Source organism: Frieseomelitta varia, unplaced genomic scaffold (genome assembly GCF_011392965.1).
Source record: "Frieseomelitta varia isolate USP_RPSP 00005682 unplaced genomic scaffold, Fvar_1.2 scaffold_203, whole genome shotgun sequence".
NCBI lineage: Eukaryota > Metazoa > Arthropoda > Insecta > Hymenoptera > Apidae > Frieseomelitta > Frieseomelitta varia.
Window position 1 is genome coordinate 662,816 of NW_025109784.1, and position 14,349 is coordinate 677,164.

Sequence of the window (14,349 nt, forward strand, 5' to 3'; positions counted from 1 at the left end):
CACACCTTGACATTTTCGAAGCAAAGTCACAGTGTGTTTCAATAAACTGATTGTTTGCTTCTCTTCTGTGAAAATTATAGGGAGTTGAATTCTGTTCTGATGTTCATAGAAGACATCAAAACGTAGGGAGTTTTAGCAGAAAATTTTTCGAATCTTGCGAAAGAATAGACGTTACATTGAATTTGCTTAGTTTTATACTTTGTATGGAGTTTACACAAATATCGTTTAATATTGTTTCACACTCTATATTAAGCTGGTGCAAATATAAAATGTTACATCACAAAGTAGAATAGTTTTTAATTATTATTCATTCTACATTACATTATGAATTCGTAAAGTTTAAGTAGCAAAAGTTCAAGAATGAATGTTGGAAAATTTAAGTTACGTACGAAACGCTTTGAAGCAACGTATCCACCAAATATTCATTGAAGAAAGAAAGATTTTAATTAGAATAAAATTGGACAGTTGCTATGTTACAGTTCTAATATAAAATATCCGATTGCAATTGGTCAGTAAAGAATTTACACCGAAATAAAAATATATCGCCGTCATACAGTTTTCAACGAAGCGACTGCAATCTCTTGCAGTTCACTCTCGGGCACACCTGACGAAATAAATTTCGCATCGCACGGAAACGTGGAGGCGCCTCGTATTTTGAGGTGTATTCAGAATCAGCGGAAATAAACGAAACAGGAGAATATCTCAGTCTGCACAATCGAGTACGCGATCGTGAATCCATTATAAATAGCGGCTTGGTCAACAAAAACTTTAACTAATGCGCTGGTGAAAACGCTCCACCGTTCCCAAAGAGTATCACCTCTCTCGTCTGTTCATTCAGCTGTCTGTCCTCGTTTCGAATTGTTAAATATTAAATATAGAGGCAGGTAGCATTATGTATATATTCCGTAGCGCTTACCAAAACTGTTTTCCATGATTTACGAAGGGGATTTGCTGGCCACGTCTTGTAATTCCCTCTCTGATTTTCTTCGAGATCATTGTTTCTGAAACATCGTGAGGCCATGGCAGACGTGTGTCCTATAGACGCGTTCCAAAATATATCACACAAGTGAGAAACATCGTTTCGTAGAATCGTTCTTGCATAAATTAAATGCTACGAGTTTGTGTGAGTTTGTTGTGAGTAGACTATGGAAATTCATATTTTTATGGGTGTAATTTCTTGAAAATGGAATCTATGTGGAAGCCTATCTATATTTGTCTGCTTTGTTTATTAATGTGATAAATTATGATGAAATCGATATCCTGGTGTTATCTATAAATCGTCTGTAGCAATAATGTCTAGGTAGCATCATAAATTGCGGTAAACAAATCGTAACAAAATCTAATCTGATTTTTTTCTGTAGCTTTCGACTTTGCTATAAAAAGAGGGCAAAGAATACCTCTGGACTCACTCCTCGTCAAATAACTCTACAGAAATTCTCTCATTCTTCAAGAGACTGCTTCAGTCACTTTTCGAATGAGCTTGACTAAACTTCGTGTTCTTTCAACCCATTTCATGGACTGGATCACATTAATTTGTAATGCAAATAGTGTGAATCAATCAGGCACACTACAGTAAATCGTGCTTACCCACGATTATTAGATCAATGAAATTGTTTCATCTACTAAATACTATAACGTACATTCTGAATCTACAATTATGGAAAACGAAAATGATCTTGGAAGTCAACATTATTTTTTATATTTCACCTGCTGTTATTTTATCTTTTGTACAGTCGATATTTTATCTCTTCCATAGTGTTTGCAAAATTATGCAATTATCTCATTTCACAGATTTTTGTAAATTAAACTCTCACAGGTTTACTAAATTACACGCATCAGTGTCGATTTTTTTTAAATTAGAAATCTTAAAAAAAAAAAGAAAAAAAGAAGAAAAAATAGCATGTTGCGAGATTTATTCGCACGTAACGTTTATAAAGTTGAAAATAACTCTCGAGAATTTATTTCCAACTACCTGATCTTGTTCTTCTCATCGAAACTTCGAAAGAAATTATATCGACGTTGAGAACGACGACATTCGGCTCGAGAAGAGTTTAATCCGAGTGTACATTGCTCTTCGAGAGAAGGCGGAGATAAAATTATAAAGTGCAAGAGACACAGGTATGCTATAATGAAATTTAAAAGATCACAAAGTAGCGAATGGACAAAGGTGGCTCGTTATTTACGTGGTAAATTCAGTCATTAAACTGGGAGAAAGGATAACTTGACTAACGCGAAGAGAAAGCTTGAAAAGAAGAAAGGAACCGGAGAGAGGATTCAGCGAAGTGAGAGAGGTCAGAGGTATCGAGTCAGAAAATGGATGAAACAGAATTTTCTTCGCGGCGAAGTCTAGACGGAAAAGATATAAAGAAAATTGACACACGCGCACATACGTTGTTGGTATTATGAAGGAAATAGAATTGTATCCAACAAACAGGAAGGAAATTTCATAAGTCGATGTCTTGAAATTTACTTTCTCTAAAGATTTCAAAAATTTCTATATTTAGTTCTGTGTTCAGAGTTCTATTTTTTAAAATTTCTACGTTTCCTATGTGAACAATTTCCTATATTTTTAAAATCTCTATATTCTCGCGATATTTTGAAAATGTTTCGACTTGAACAATTTCTCAAACAGAGGTGAGATTAATTTGTTACCAGTTTACGTCTGTTCCGACGACGACAGAGTTGGAATAAGATCGATTTGTTATGAAGTTAAATTAGTTCTTTCAAACTCGTAGTAAGAGATCAATTATTTTCTAAGATTGTGCCAAACTGAATTTCTATGAAGGAAGAGAGATTATTTGCTAATAAATATTAGTCGTAAATTCTGTTAAACGATGAACAAAGCGAGAATGAGAAATATCACATCCCTTTCTGTTATTTCTCATTTTTGAGCAGATTTATAAGAAGAACGAGACTTAACATTTAACGAAATTAACATTTGACGAAATAAAACAGATTGGCATAACAAAAATTAAGAAAGATATAACAGTAAACTACTAAAAGATTCAATTAGAACAAAATTGTTTCATGAATGTGTAAGTATTACATGGACAAAATGACATGTTAATAATTCATTATTTCATCGCTATTCACGGAACACGGTTTCAATTTCAACGTTATTAACATTTAGTAGCAATAATAAATTTTAGTTACAGTTATTAAACCGTAAAATTAGCTGTCAAACGTAAAATAACTAGCAATTAATTGGCTATTAAAACGTAAAATATTATCGTGTATTATATTAATCTTCTCTTTTATTCTTTTCTGCGTAACTATAGATCCAGTGGAGTTTTTCTTACAATAAGCTTTTCGAACGATCAAAAATACATGTGAGGTTAGATAATAATATCTTCGTATGACAAAACGCAATATTTCATTGTGTATAGGAGAATGTTGTTTCTATTTGTTTAAGACGTTCACATGATACTTGTTTCTTTATTTTTATATTTGCTTCCTTGATCTACTATTACGTCGAGTTATGAAAATTTATTGCTCTGGTAAACAACGGTTCGGAGCAAAGAGCAATAAATTGTAAAACGATATGTTGAAAAAGAAAGGCAAGCTCCCATACTCATAAACTTGCAATACTATAAAAGATCTTCTACAGAAGATGACTGGAAAAATTCAAATGGAAAGTTACAGCTGATAAGACGTTTCGATAAAAACACCAGTAATTTCCACGAATTACTCGCACAAAGTTCAACCGAGAATTTTATCTTCAATAATCATTGAACGTAGAGATTTTAAGAAACGGTATCACCATCGTCGTTCGAGGGCTTGTAAATTCTTAAAACGAGCCGATCCTCTTTAAATTATAAAGAAAATCCAACTTAACGAATGATCGTCCTCCACTGTCAAAACTCTCGAGATTTTCAAAGCGAACCAATTTTTTTTCAAAGTACAAAGAAACGTTACAGAGCGATACACCCATGCCCCATATAAATAACCAATCAAAAAAGAAAAAGAAAACAAAAAAGCTACTTCCTCGCTTCGTTCGAAATAATTTACAGGTCAGCGAAAATTCCGCTCTCGAACGGTGTATTTCGACGCCGATATCTCACCGATAAAAGACTACGGTTTCACAGAGCGGACGCTGTATAATCGCCATAAATTCGGTGACGGTGCGTTGCCAATCGTTCACAACGACGTGAATGTCTTACGAGTTCATTCACGCTGTCGCCCGCTCTGTCAACGAGCCAGTTGCGCACACAGGAATCCGATTTGCGAACGCGTAACGTCGATATTTGATTTATTCGACACCGTCCGCGGGAGAGTCGTGCGAAAGCGTGGCCGAAACAGAGATCCGCGCGCGTTTTCCATTATTCTTGCGCGTGTGTTCCGACACTGCGCGTCTCTCCTTGTCCCTCCCGGTTTGTTTCGTTTTTTTCGTTTTTTCTTTCTTTCTTTCTTTCACCGGCCAGCCAGGGGATGGTTTTTGTTCGCCGGCAGAGCTCGCAATCAACGCCCTTTGTCTCTCTTAAGCTCGGCCTGCGTTGAAAACTCGAGCGTGTCGCGCTCGATGAGAAGCATCGAGGCCGTTTTCACTGATAAATTCCGATCGAAATTCATGGCGAAACAGTGGACTCCCCTGTATATGGATTCTATGCGAGGGGTGGAAATTGATTTGCGCAGCCCCGGGGTGTCGATTGTAAGTAAAAGAAAAACGCAGTAATTGGTCACGTTTGAAACAGCGCGACATAGACGCGCGCGGGTGATGCGCCTCCCTCTCCTGTGTTTTCCGCGGCACTGCGCGTTTCCGTGCAATTTTCATGCTGCCGGTGCGTTTGTCCCAGTAATTTTGCAACTGGATATGTGAACAAATCTTTTTAGGGATGGATGGAGAGAAGGTCGAACAGAACGTGATAATAATTTCGTTATCGAAGTTAAATCGACAATTACATTCTCGATGTTTCAGTTAGGTAACTGAGTGGTTTTTAAAAGTAATGGGAAATTTAGAACAACTCACGATCATTTTTTTTTGAGAGTCACTTGTTTGATTCATATTTATTTGGTACGTACGTACAATTATTTCAAGGGAATAATAGTTTATTATTACTTAAAAGTTTTTAAAATAAGAGCAATATTTGATTCGAAACTAAGTAATTAAATAATTTTTTATGCAACGAAAGTTATACGTATATGTAAAAATTTCATTATCTACAATAAACACTGTGTAATGAATTTTTAATTAATATCATTCAACATAAAATGTGAGTCACAGTTTTTAGAGTCACGAATTTGAGTAGTTTAAAGTAAATCGTAATAGTTTATCTGTAATCCAACAGCATACTCGATGCTGTTTAATACTGTTTTGGATTTTCAAAAAGTGTACAAAAATTTTCTGTCAACTGAACGAGATCTTCACTGTCAAATCTTTGAAAGTTCTTTCAGAAAGAATAAAAATTTGCCTCACAGGAATTTATTTCCACTTATAAAAAAATGTCCCGAAACTTTTAATCAGCATTCTACATATTTAGATACATATTGAATACACATGTGTAAATTATATTAGGTTAGGTTAGGTTTATAATATTGAATGTACTAAATGTTAGTAATTATTCAGTAATTTAGCGTGTAATGGTTTATCTGTAATCCAACAATACTTCACACTTAATATTATTTAATTTTACTTTGGATTTTCACACAGTGTAAAAAAATTTTTGGCCAATTAATGAAGTCCTTACTATAAACAGACAATTAATTTTCAAATCTTTGAGAGTTCTTTATGAAGGATAAAAATTTAGTCTAGTTCTTTAAGAAGGATAAAAATTATGGAGAATAAAAAATTAGTCTAGTTCTTTGGGAAGGATAAAAATTTTCTTCACAGGAATTTATGAATGAAATTTCACTTGTAAAAAATCAAAAATGTCCTGAGACTTTTACTTAGGAGTCTACATATTTAGATAGAATATATATAAATATATATAAATTATAATATTGAACGTATTAAACATATTAAATTATTTATTATATTGTATTAAAATATTTAATGAAATATATTATATAATATTGAACACATTAAACTTATATTATGTCAAATATAATATTGAACTTGTATATATACCATAATATTGTAAATTATATTAATTATCATATAGTATAATATTGTATATTAAATCTTGAATAATATATATATATATATATATTAAATATAGTGTAATATAATTGAGTATAATATTATATATTAAATACCCCGTAACAAATCAAAACAGTTGAATTTCAAAACATTCCCACGACGCTTCTCATCCGATCGGAAAATCTCGATAATCTCGACTATAAGTTTCCACTCGATAATCCCTTGACATTGCACATTCCACGGTTCCATCGGGAACGTATGCAACGTCTGAGGGTTAGCCGCGTAGTTGCCCGCCGTGTGCCGTCGCGTCGCGTCGCGTCGCGTCGCGTCGTGGTGGCCATCGTCGTCCTAATTATATGTGTTTCTCCGTATTTCTGGAATTAGACTGAGGATGGGGCGCGGCGCGGTTGATTCTCTCACAGCGGCAAAGCGGAGGCGTGCTTCGGAAGCTCAGTCGCGCGTGATCCACCTCGAATCGCGCAGTCATCATCCGCACAAAAGAAGCCACTTGGTCGCGCCTTCGCAGCAACCGGGCTCCGTCCGATGGGGCGTCCACCTAGGTATCGATCCGTGCCTCGAGTACCGATCGATCGTCGATCCTGCTGATCGAGGAAACCCTCTCGTTTCAATTTCTGCTTTGCCTTTCTGATATTTCCTCGTTGTTCTCTTCTTCGGTTAATAAGAAGAAACTGCCGCGGAGGAGAGTACCTTGCGTCGCAAGATTAGAATTCTGTCAAACAAAGAAAAGAAATTAGATAAATTCTGTTAGCCGAGAGCATACTCGTTGGAAAGTGTATTATTTAGAAGTAAATAGAGGAGAGAGAGAGAGAGAGAGAGAGAGAGAGAGAGAGAGAGATTACTTGGAACAAGAGCTGGAGAAGTCTCAGGTATTTCAGGAGTGTTCCTCGATCACACTGACCAAGAAGAGAGACAGTCAGCCCCCGAGAGATTGTCGATCGAGGAGCAACACACAACATCCGAGTGCGTATCGTGATTCAGTGAAAGGGGGTTGCGACTTTTCTTTTTCGCCGATCTCACAATCAGTGAAGTTCAAGTTGTGAAACGTTGAGAGAGGACCGCGAGCGATCGTCATGGCGACTACGCAGGTCTTCCAGGACTGGGACTCACCCCATGAGACCATCAGCTCAATGTCCCGGAAGAGTACCACTCGTAAAACTACCACCACCACCACCACCACCAAGAGCAGGCGTGAGGTAAGGAAGAAAGGGAGAACGATAAGAATTAAGTTTTTAACGAGAAATTCATCGATTAAGAGTCTGTTTTCGACGATTTTGTTGTAATACGGTTTCACATGTGATCTAACACATCGTTTCAATTGCAAACATTCTGCAAAACTAACACTAAACCTTGTTATTTTGAAACCTAAGAGGCTGGATATTGTTGGAGATTTCCATCAAACTTGCTCGTTCTATTTTCCATCGGATGGCGAGGATGAGAATTTTTGAATTATTAGAGTGTGGTTAGCTGTGAATTTATTTAAGACGCGGAGTAAGTTTGGAAGCTGGTAAGCCAGCTGTTTACCGTCGTTATGCGTGCTTCTGGTGAACTAGACGGATAGAGGTTGTTATGCAGGCATGAAACTACGAACGGACTTTTCTGCAGTTTCGCAACAGCTGAAACTGGGTCTCCCAGAAGATGGTTTTTGGAAAGGATTGTTTTGGAGACTGGCGTACGCTCGTTCTAAATATCGTTGGAGTCGAAAATTGATTTTAACATAGATGAAAAAAAAAAAAAAGAAAAAAGAAATTCCAAGTTTCGTGCAGTGTACTTTCATGTCAATTATTGACCTCTGCAATTTATATACGATGATATAAATTCCGAAGTGATGTTTGAGACGATTAAATTAAAGTACAAAGTGAACGCGAAAAAGAGCCCATTCACTTCTATCTTGAAACGATTTTGTAATTTTTAACTTGACGAAGCTCTTGATCGTTGGAACTAAAATAATCTCGAGACTTTAGATTACAAACTTTCTTCCATTAAAAAAACTGCAGACTTAATTCAATTTAACCAAACATGAGATAAAATTAATTATAAAAACTTTGTTAAGTATCCTAGAATTTTTCCCATTTTCTTTTTTTTTTTTTCTAGAGTTCGATATCTATTTTTATTGAAAAGAAGCCTTAAATATCTTACACGTTCAATCATTACATAATATCCTGGATGAAATAAAATGTTTTTAAATTTCACTGCCACGAAATATAAAAATAGACCTCCTCGCGTATAGATTGGCCATTAACGATACCTTCGAATGGAACAACCACAAAATTCAAATGATGCGCCTCGTGAGAGTCCCGCCTAAAATTAGAAGCATCCGCGATCAAGCGCAACCAATTCTCGGAAAATTCCAAATAATACTGTGTGCTCGATGTTCGTGCAACGACGTATCATCTTCTCGGTTCCGACATTCTTGCCGGAAGGTTGTCGCATGAACGGGCAACGTCTAACATTACGCAACGCGGCCCCGTTGATACGATTTAATAAATTGAACGCGAATCATAACGCTAGTTTAGGCATTGCCTAAAACGTAGTATGAAAATAGCGCGCTGTCCGTTGGTCGCTACACGAGCAACAGATTTGCTTCCGGTTTCGGATCCGACCTCGAGTATTTTCCGCGAAGGAGAAACATTGGGTGAAATACGCGATTGTCTTTGTTGACGGACTATTATTAACAAATTAACACGTTGCGATTCTCTGAGAAGGATTCGTGGAAAATTGGGAGAAGCAAAAATCCGTAAAACGCGTATGCGAAATATATAAAATATTTAAAGCTCTATCTACTCTATTACCAGTAGAATCATTTATTACAGAGGTGGCTAACTGGCGGCCCTTGCCCCTACTTTCCTGATCGCTACCCCCTCCACTGCATCGTTACCCTCTCCCTACTAAGAAAATGAAGAGATCGACGTAGTGGAGGGGATAGCGATCAGGAAAGTAGGGATAAAGCCACCTCTGATTTATATTATTTATTATACATAAATTTCTATTTATATTCCATTCTTTTTGCTGTGTTGATAAATCCGTCAAATAATCGAGGCATAAAATTATACTCACGTAAGAATCAGAAGCGAGAAATTGTAAGAGGATGTAGGTGTAAGGTGTTTTATGAGAAGTGGATTTATTTTGAAAGTTTCTTATTTTTTTTTTTTTTTTTTAGGGGACAGGCACCCCCCCGGTGGCGCGCGCGGCCCCCCCCGCCCCCCGCGAGCTTTTTTGAGCTTTTTTTTGAATTTTGAATTTGTTTTTTGAATTTTTTTTTTTTTTTTTTGAAATTTTTTTTTTTTTTTTTTTTTTTTTTTTTTTTTAAGAGGTAGTTAAGATATTTTTTTTTTATGACGTCCTTTTTGTTTTTCAAACTTCGAAGTGTAAAAATGTATTGAAAGTTAACCTGTCGAAGAATAATATTTGCAAGATTGATTTTTATCAATGTGAATTATAATTCTTGAACGAAGGAACGAAGGAACAATTTTCAAGTAAATTATTTTAATCGTGACACTTCTGATTTCCTTTAAACCTTAAATAGATATAAATTATATGCGGACCAATTATGTGAACATGTTTTATAAAAGTGTAGATTTGAGACACATAGAGAATATTATAATCTAATAATTAAAAAACCGAAAAATATACCAAACATGCGTATTTAATGTCAATGTCAAATCTGCAAATTTAACATCGAAGCAACTAGAAATCACAATTTTCCGAAATTCGAAATTTGATAGATTTACTGCAGTTTCTAGAGAATTATTCTTTGATTTTCCTAATACAAATTTTATATTTCAGTTCATATTCCCAGCACTCGCAACGGCTGTTCATTAACAATATTATTATTATTATTATTATTATTAACAATTAACAATTAACAGTATCATAGATATCTGTGCAAGGAACAAAGTTGTTATAATTATAATTATTAAATCACGAGCGAACAATTCGCACGATCATTTGCGTAACTTGTCCGAGCTTTTCGAAGCTCGGTGTTCTCTCCTCGGTTAGGCTCCTGCGTTTATAGGAGCGTTGCCAAGGCCGATCTGCCTCTTCGAAATGAAATCGTGATAAACACCCGTGAAAATCGTGAACACGATGAGTAATCTCATCTCCGCTGGCTGTCTGCTGTTCTATATATTCTTCGCCGTTTATAGTCCATTTCCATGAAGATGGAAAGATGACAGTGACCGTGTCAATGAACGGTATATATCGAAGTTTCCAGCGGGTTTCGCATGAGCATCTTCTATTGTGATATTTTAAAATATTTCCAAGAGTTGCGCTCGTGTCACAGAGTGGTGTGCAAAAAGTTTCCAGCCAGGCAGATTTTTCATTTCGTGTTTTGTTTTTAGTGTTTTTATTTTTAGTGTTTCACATTTTGTATTTTATATTTAATCGCGAGACACATCTCGACTTGTAATCGTTCCGAAGCGAAGATTTCTCCGGCTGATGTATACAAAATTTAAATGTTTCGTTACTAATGGAGATTTTCATTTGAATACTGAAGAGAATATTTTAACTTTTAATGTAAATTTTTAGATAGAGTGAAAGCTGCGTGCCGTGATCAATTATTTATGTGTTCGTTATTATGTAATTACGTTACGCTGGTAATTGAAGCAGAGTATAAGATAAGAATGTTACAAAGAAATTTCTGCTCAGGTTTCTGACTTTCTCGCTTTATTGCTAGCAAAAGGTATACATACTTGTCAGAATTTATTCATTAATTTTTGCGAATGGTTAATTATTGGAATAGGTATTGCTAGAATATATAATATCAGTTATTAAAATACTTAGTCCAATTTACCAATTTATCTTCCCTGAAATAAAAAATCTGAAGGTCAGAAACTGAATGATAGGAATATTAAAATCGCAAACAGAGTTAGAAAGCAACTGGTAGAATAGGACAAAAATTCCTTTGCTCACGGCAACGCAATTACATAATAATCAAATGAATAGTTGTGAAAATTTAGCGAGAATTTTGCAGGGGCTTCTATTTATAAACGCGTTTATAACGTTGTTTCGACAATGTAAATCAGCATGCTTTCTATATACATACGTATGCATGTCATCAACGGTTTCTTTGTTTGCAATATGTTTGCCAATTTTGAGGTCAATTTTAAACAACGCCATAAATAAATATTTTAGCAATGTTGTGTTGGATGGTGCGCACAGTAATTTAATCATAATGAACGATCGGAATTCGGAGCGCAGTGGAACGATGCCATTGTTGGTCAGGCACGTGGGCATACGATTTTTAGCATACCGTAGTCGTTATATTAATAATATCTGAGAGAAGAGACTTAATTTATTTTTATCGACGTTATTTAAAATATTTCATACTATTATCACTCAATATTATGAACAATAATTTGTTATTGTTATTCTTTTACAAAATTGGACTCTGGCTTCTTGTACGATACTATTCTTGCATCAGTTTCTAAACTGAAGCGAAGAATTTTGGTATGTTTATCGATGTTTCTTCTTCAATTTCTTTATAGTCAAAGGAATAAATTTAATCACAGTTAAAGTCAAATCGTCAGTTGATTTATGGTCAAAGGAACGAATTAAATGAAAGAAATCTATGGTTATTTCTTAATAATCACGCAATCGGAGTGGAATATGATGGATGATAAAATATAATAAGTACAAAAAATACAGAAAGTATAGAAAATTACATGGAATATTTAATTTGGATATTTTATTTATATCGTGCGCATTCTGTGTAATTTTTCACCCTCTCGCGCGTCTATTTTACTACATCACAGAGTACAAGACTCCAACGAACATGACAAACATCTAGGATCTTCTCGCTACGTTCGACGATGCGTTCGAAGAGATACTTTTCATTTTTAGTTACTGGACGAACAAATCTCTCCTTAAATTCTTGCGGATTTAAGTTTTCGAAGCGGAAGGACAGGATGAATAATACTTTCGGAAAATAATAGCTAGAGCAACGTTCTTAGTCGAGCATCTTGATGAATCACGGTCTATTACACGCTTTTTATATTTCTCATTTTCGTTTGTCTCTCTCTCTCTCTCTCTCTTTCTGTTCTGAAATTTCGCAGTACACGTGTCACGCAAAGCGAGTTCTCGTTTCAGAAAAATGTTCGAAGACAATTTCGCCTTGGTAATGGACATTTCTTTGACTCGGCACAGATGTTTCCAATCGAAACCTGTCAATTTTACAACGCGCAATGGAGAATATCGGGGGATCGATAAGATAGAAATTTCATCGGTGAGCCACGTCCTTTCTATTTCGGGTTTTCACTTCTGTGTACGTACGCTGTTTTTCTTGGATGGTTCTCCATGAGCTAGAGGCGTTTGCTATGGCTGTGTCGATGAGATAAGTAATCCTCCTCTGTTTGTTCCGTACTGTAATATCTGCTCCGTCAGTCTAAATTGCTAGTTATACTGCTGCTTTTGAAATTTTCTACTTTCGTTTTTTCTTTTCTTTTTTTTTTTTCTTTGTACCTAATTTGTACAGGAACAAAGATTATTATTTTGTAACCGTTTTAACATATTTATTAATTTTGTTACTCGACTTTTTGATCTCGACTTTCAACAAATATAGATCTTCGAAGACTTTCATTTCTTTTCCTCTTGATTTTCTTTACAAAATTAGTGATTATGATGTACAACAATTTAAACACATGGCCAATATTTCTTCAACTTTGTTATTATCAGACCTACTGTTATATTAATAATTATAATAGCTATAACATTCAAAGTAATAGTTGTCACAACCTTTAACAGATAGAATAATTATAGTTTCTACTGTCTCGAAAACCTAAAGGATACGTCCTGCAGGAAAATAATCCATAATTTTGTTCCTCGTCTCCAGTACCTACTGTTTAATTTCAATATTATTAATATATTAAAAACTGATTCAACGAATTTCAATATTACGAAAGTTTCCTTTCATTGCTGTTGCAGCCACGTTTTCATGCGCAGCAAAACATAAAATTCCAAATGGCACGGCCAAAGATCGAGCGCAGATTGCCGATGTTGTGCAGAATTATTCGGTTTACATCGCAAATTTCTTGTGAAATTAAATTAAAATTAAAGTTGTGCGGTGTGTCCACGGCAAAGTGCCATTCTAGCCTTATCCTTAATCATATGACGCAATCATAAGACGATCGCAAGAAATCTTGACGTGGATTTATTTATCATTGCGCGGCGTATTTCCTGTATTAAAGCTCGCACCACGTTCATATCTTTCCTGCCAAGTTGTTAAACATTTTTTCGTTTTGAATTCCACGTCTTTCACAAATGATCCTATCATTCTGTTCTAACAACTCTTTTATCGTATCTCTCGGATAAGAATCGATTGACAATGATGTATCATTATCAAGTACATTTGCAAATGTCATGCGAGTATTCTTTTTTTCTTTTTTTTTTTCTTTTTTGGATAAACACTCCGCTGTTTATCGTACAAGATGATGTATGTCGTACACGATGCCAGAGTTAGGTGTGTGAATTATTCCTTAGCTTTGTTCCGTGATAGAGAGTTACATTTCCTGGCGTAGATTATGATTCACGTGCGTGACGAGATACACTCGTGATGAAGTTTAATTTTGCCCCGCATACTCGAGTAATGGTAAACACGTGTTCCGATGTTGTTCCGTCCATTCAAGCGTAATATTGGAAGGCCGAACGTAACGAAATGACGTGGTTTCTAGAAAATTGCGGACAATGCAATTGATAACAGTAATTAACTCGAGTTTCGTAAGTTTTTCGTAGGAATTCAATGTGTTTACAGTGGTCTAGTTTCACATGTTTCAATCATTCTCCAAAGTTTTATAATTTACTAATAGTTACCGGGATGCAAAATTCCCTAGATAAATTCTACGAGATTTGAATCGAAAAATTTGGCTAGATTGTTACCAGAATGTTCATAGAACGAAATCTAGCTTTCTCGTTTGTGTTCTTTGTCGAACAGTCTGTAACAAAGAGACGAGCTGGAAACAAGAGGAAGGGATTTCTTATATTTATCAACGTGGTTTGGTTTATTTGCGGGGAGGGTAAGTTTGTCAGGCATAAACGACTATTTCAAGTGGACGCACCGCGACGGCGAAATACGCGGCAGCCCGAGGCCTCTGGAAATAGACGAGTGACACAAGAGTGAAGGCCTGCGAGCCGCGAATGCACTGTGTAAAGCTGCTTAGTTTAAATAGGAACAACGTAGACGCGCTCTATCTGCCCGCTCCCGCCGATGGAAATAGCGGAGACCGCTATAACGAATTATTCGTTACAATGTTTACACGTGT

At 35.7% G+C, this 14,349-nt stretch overlaps 1 protein-coding gene across 3 annotated transcripts in view; it reads left to right on the top strand.

The window, feature by feature from the left end:
- The window catches only part of LOC122526901 (tropomodulin), a 79,601-nt gene that overhangs the window by 24,512 nt on the left and 40,740 nt on the right, over window positions 1–14,349 (top strand). The window contains exon 1 of one of the 3 annotated variants that reach the window (XM_043650548.1): window positions 6,526–7,290. The exons of the other annotated variants lie outside the window; for them this stretch is intronic. Within the exon in view, the coding sequence (XP_043506483.1) occupies window positions 7,168–7,290 (123 nt within the window). The 5' untranslated portion in view covers window positions 6,526–7,167. Of the gene's footprint in view, window positions 1–6,525; window positions 7,291–14,349 lie in introns of those variants that run through there. 3 annotated transcript variants of the gene reach the window in all.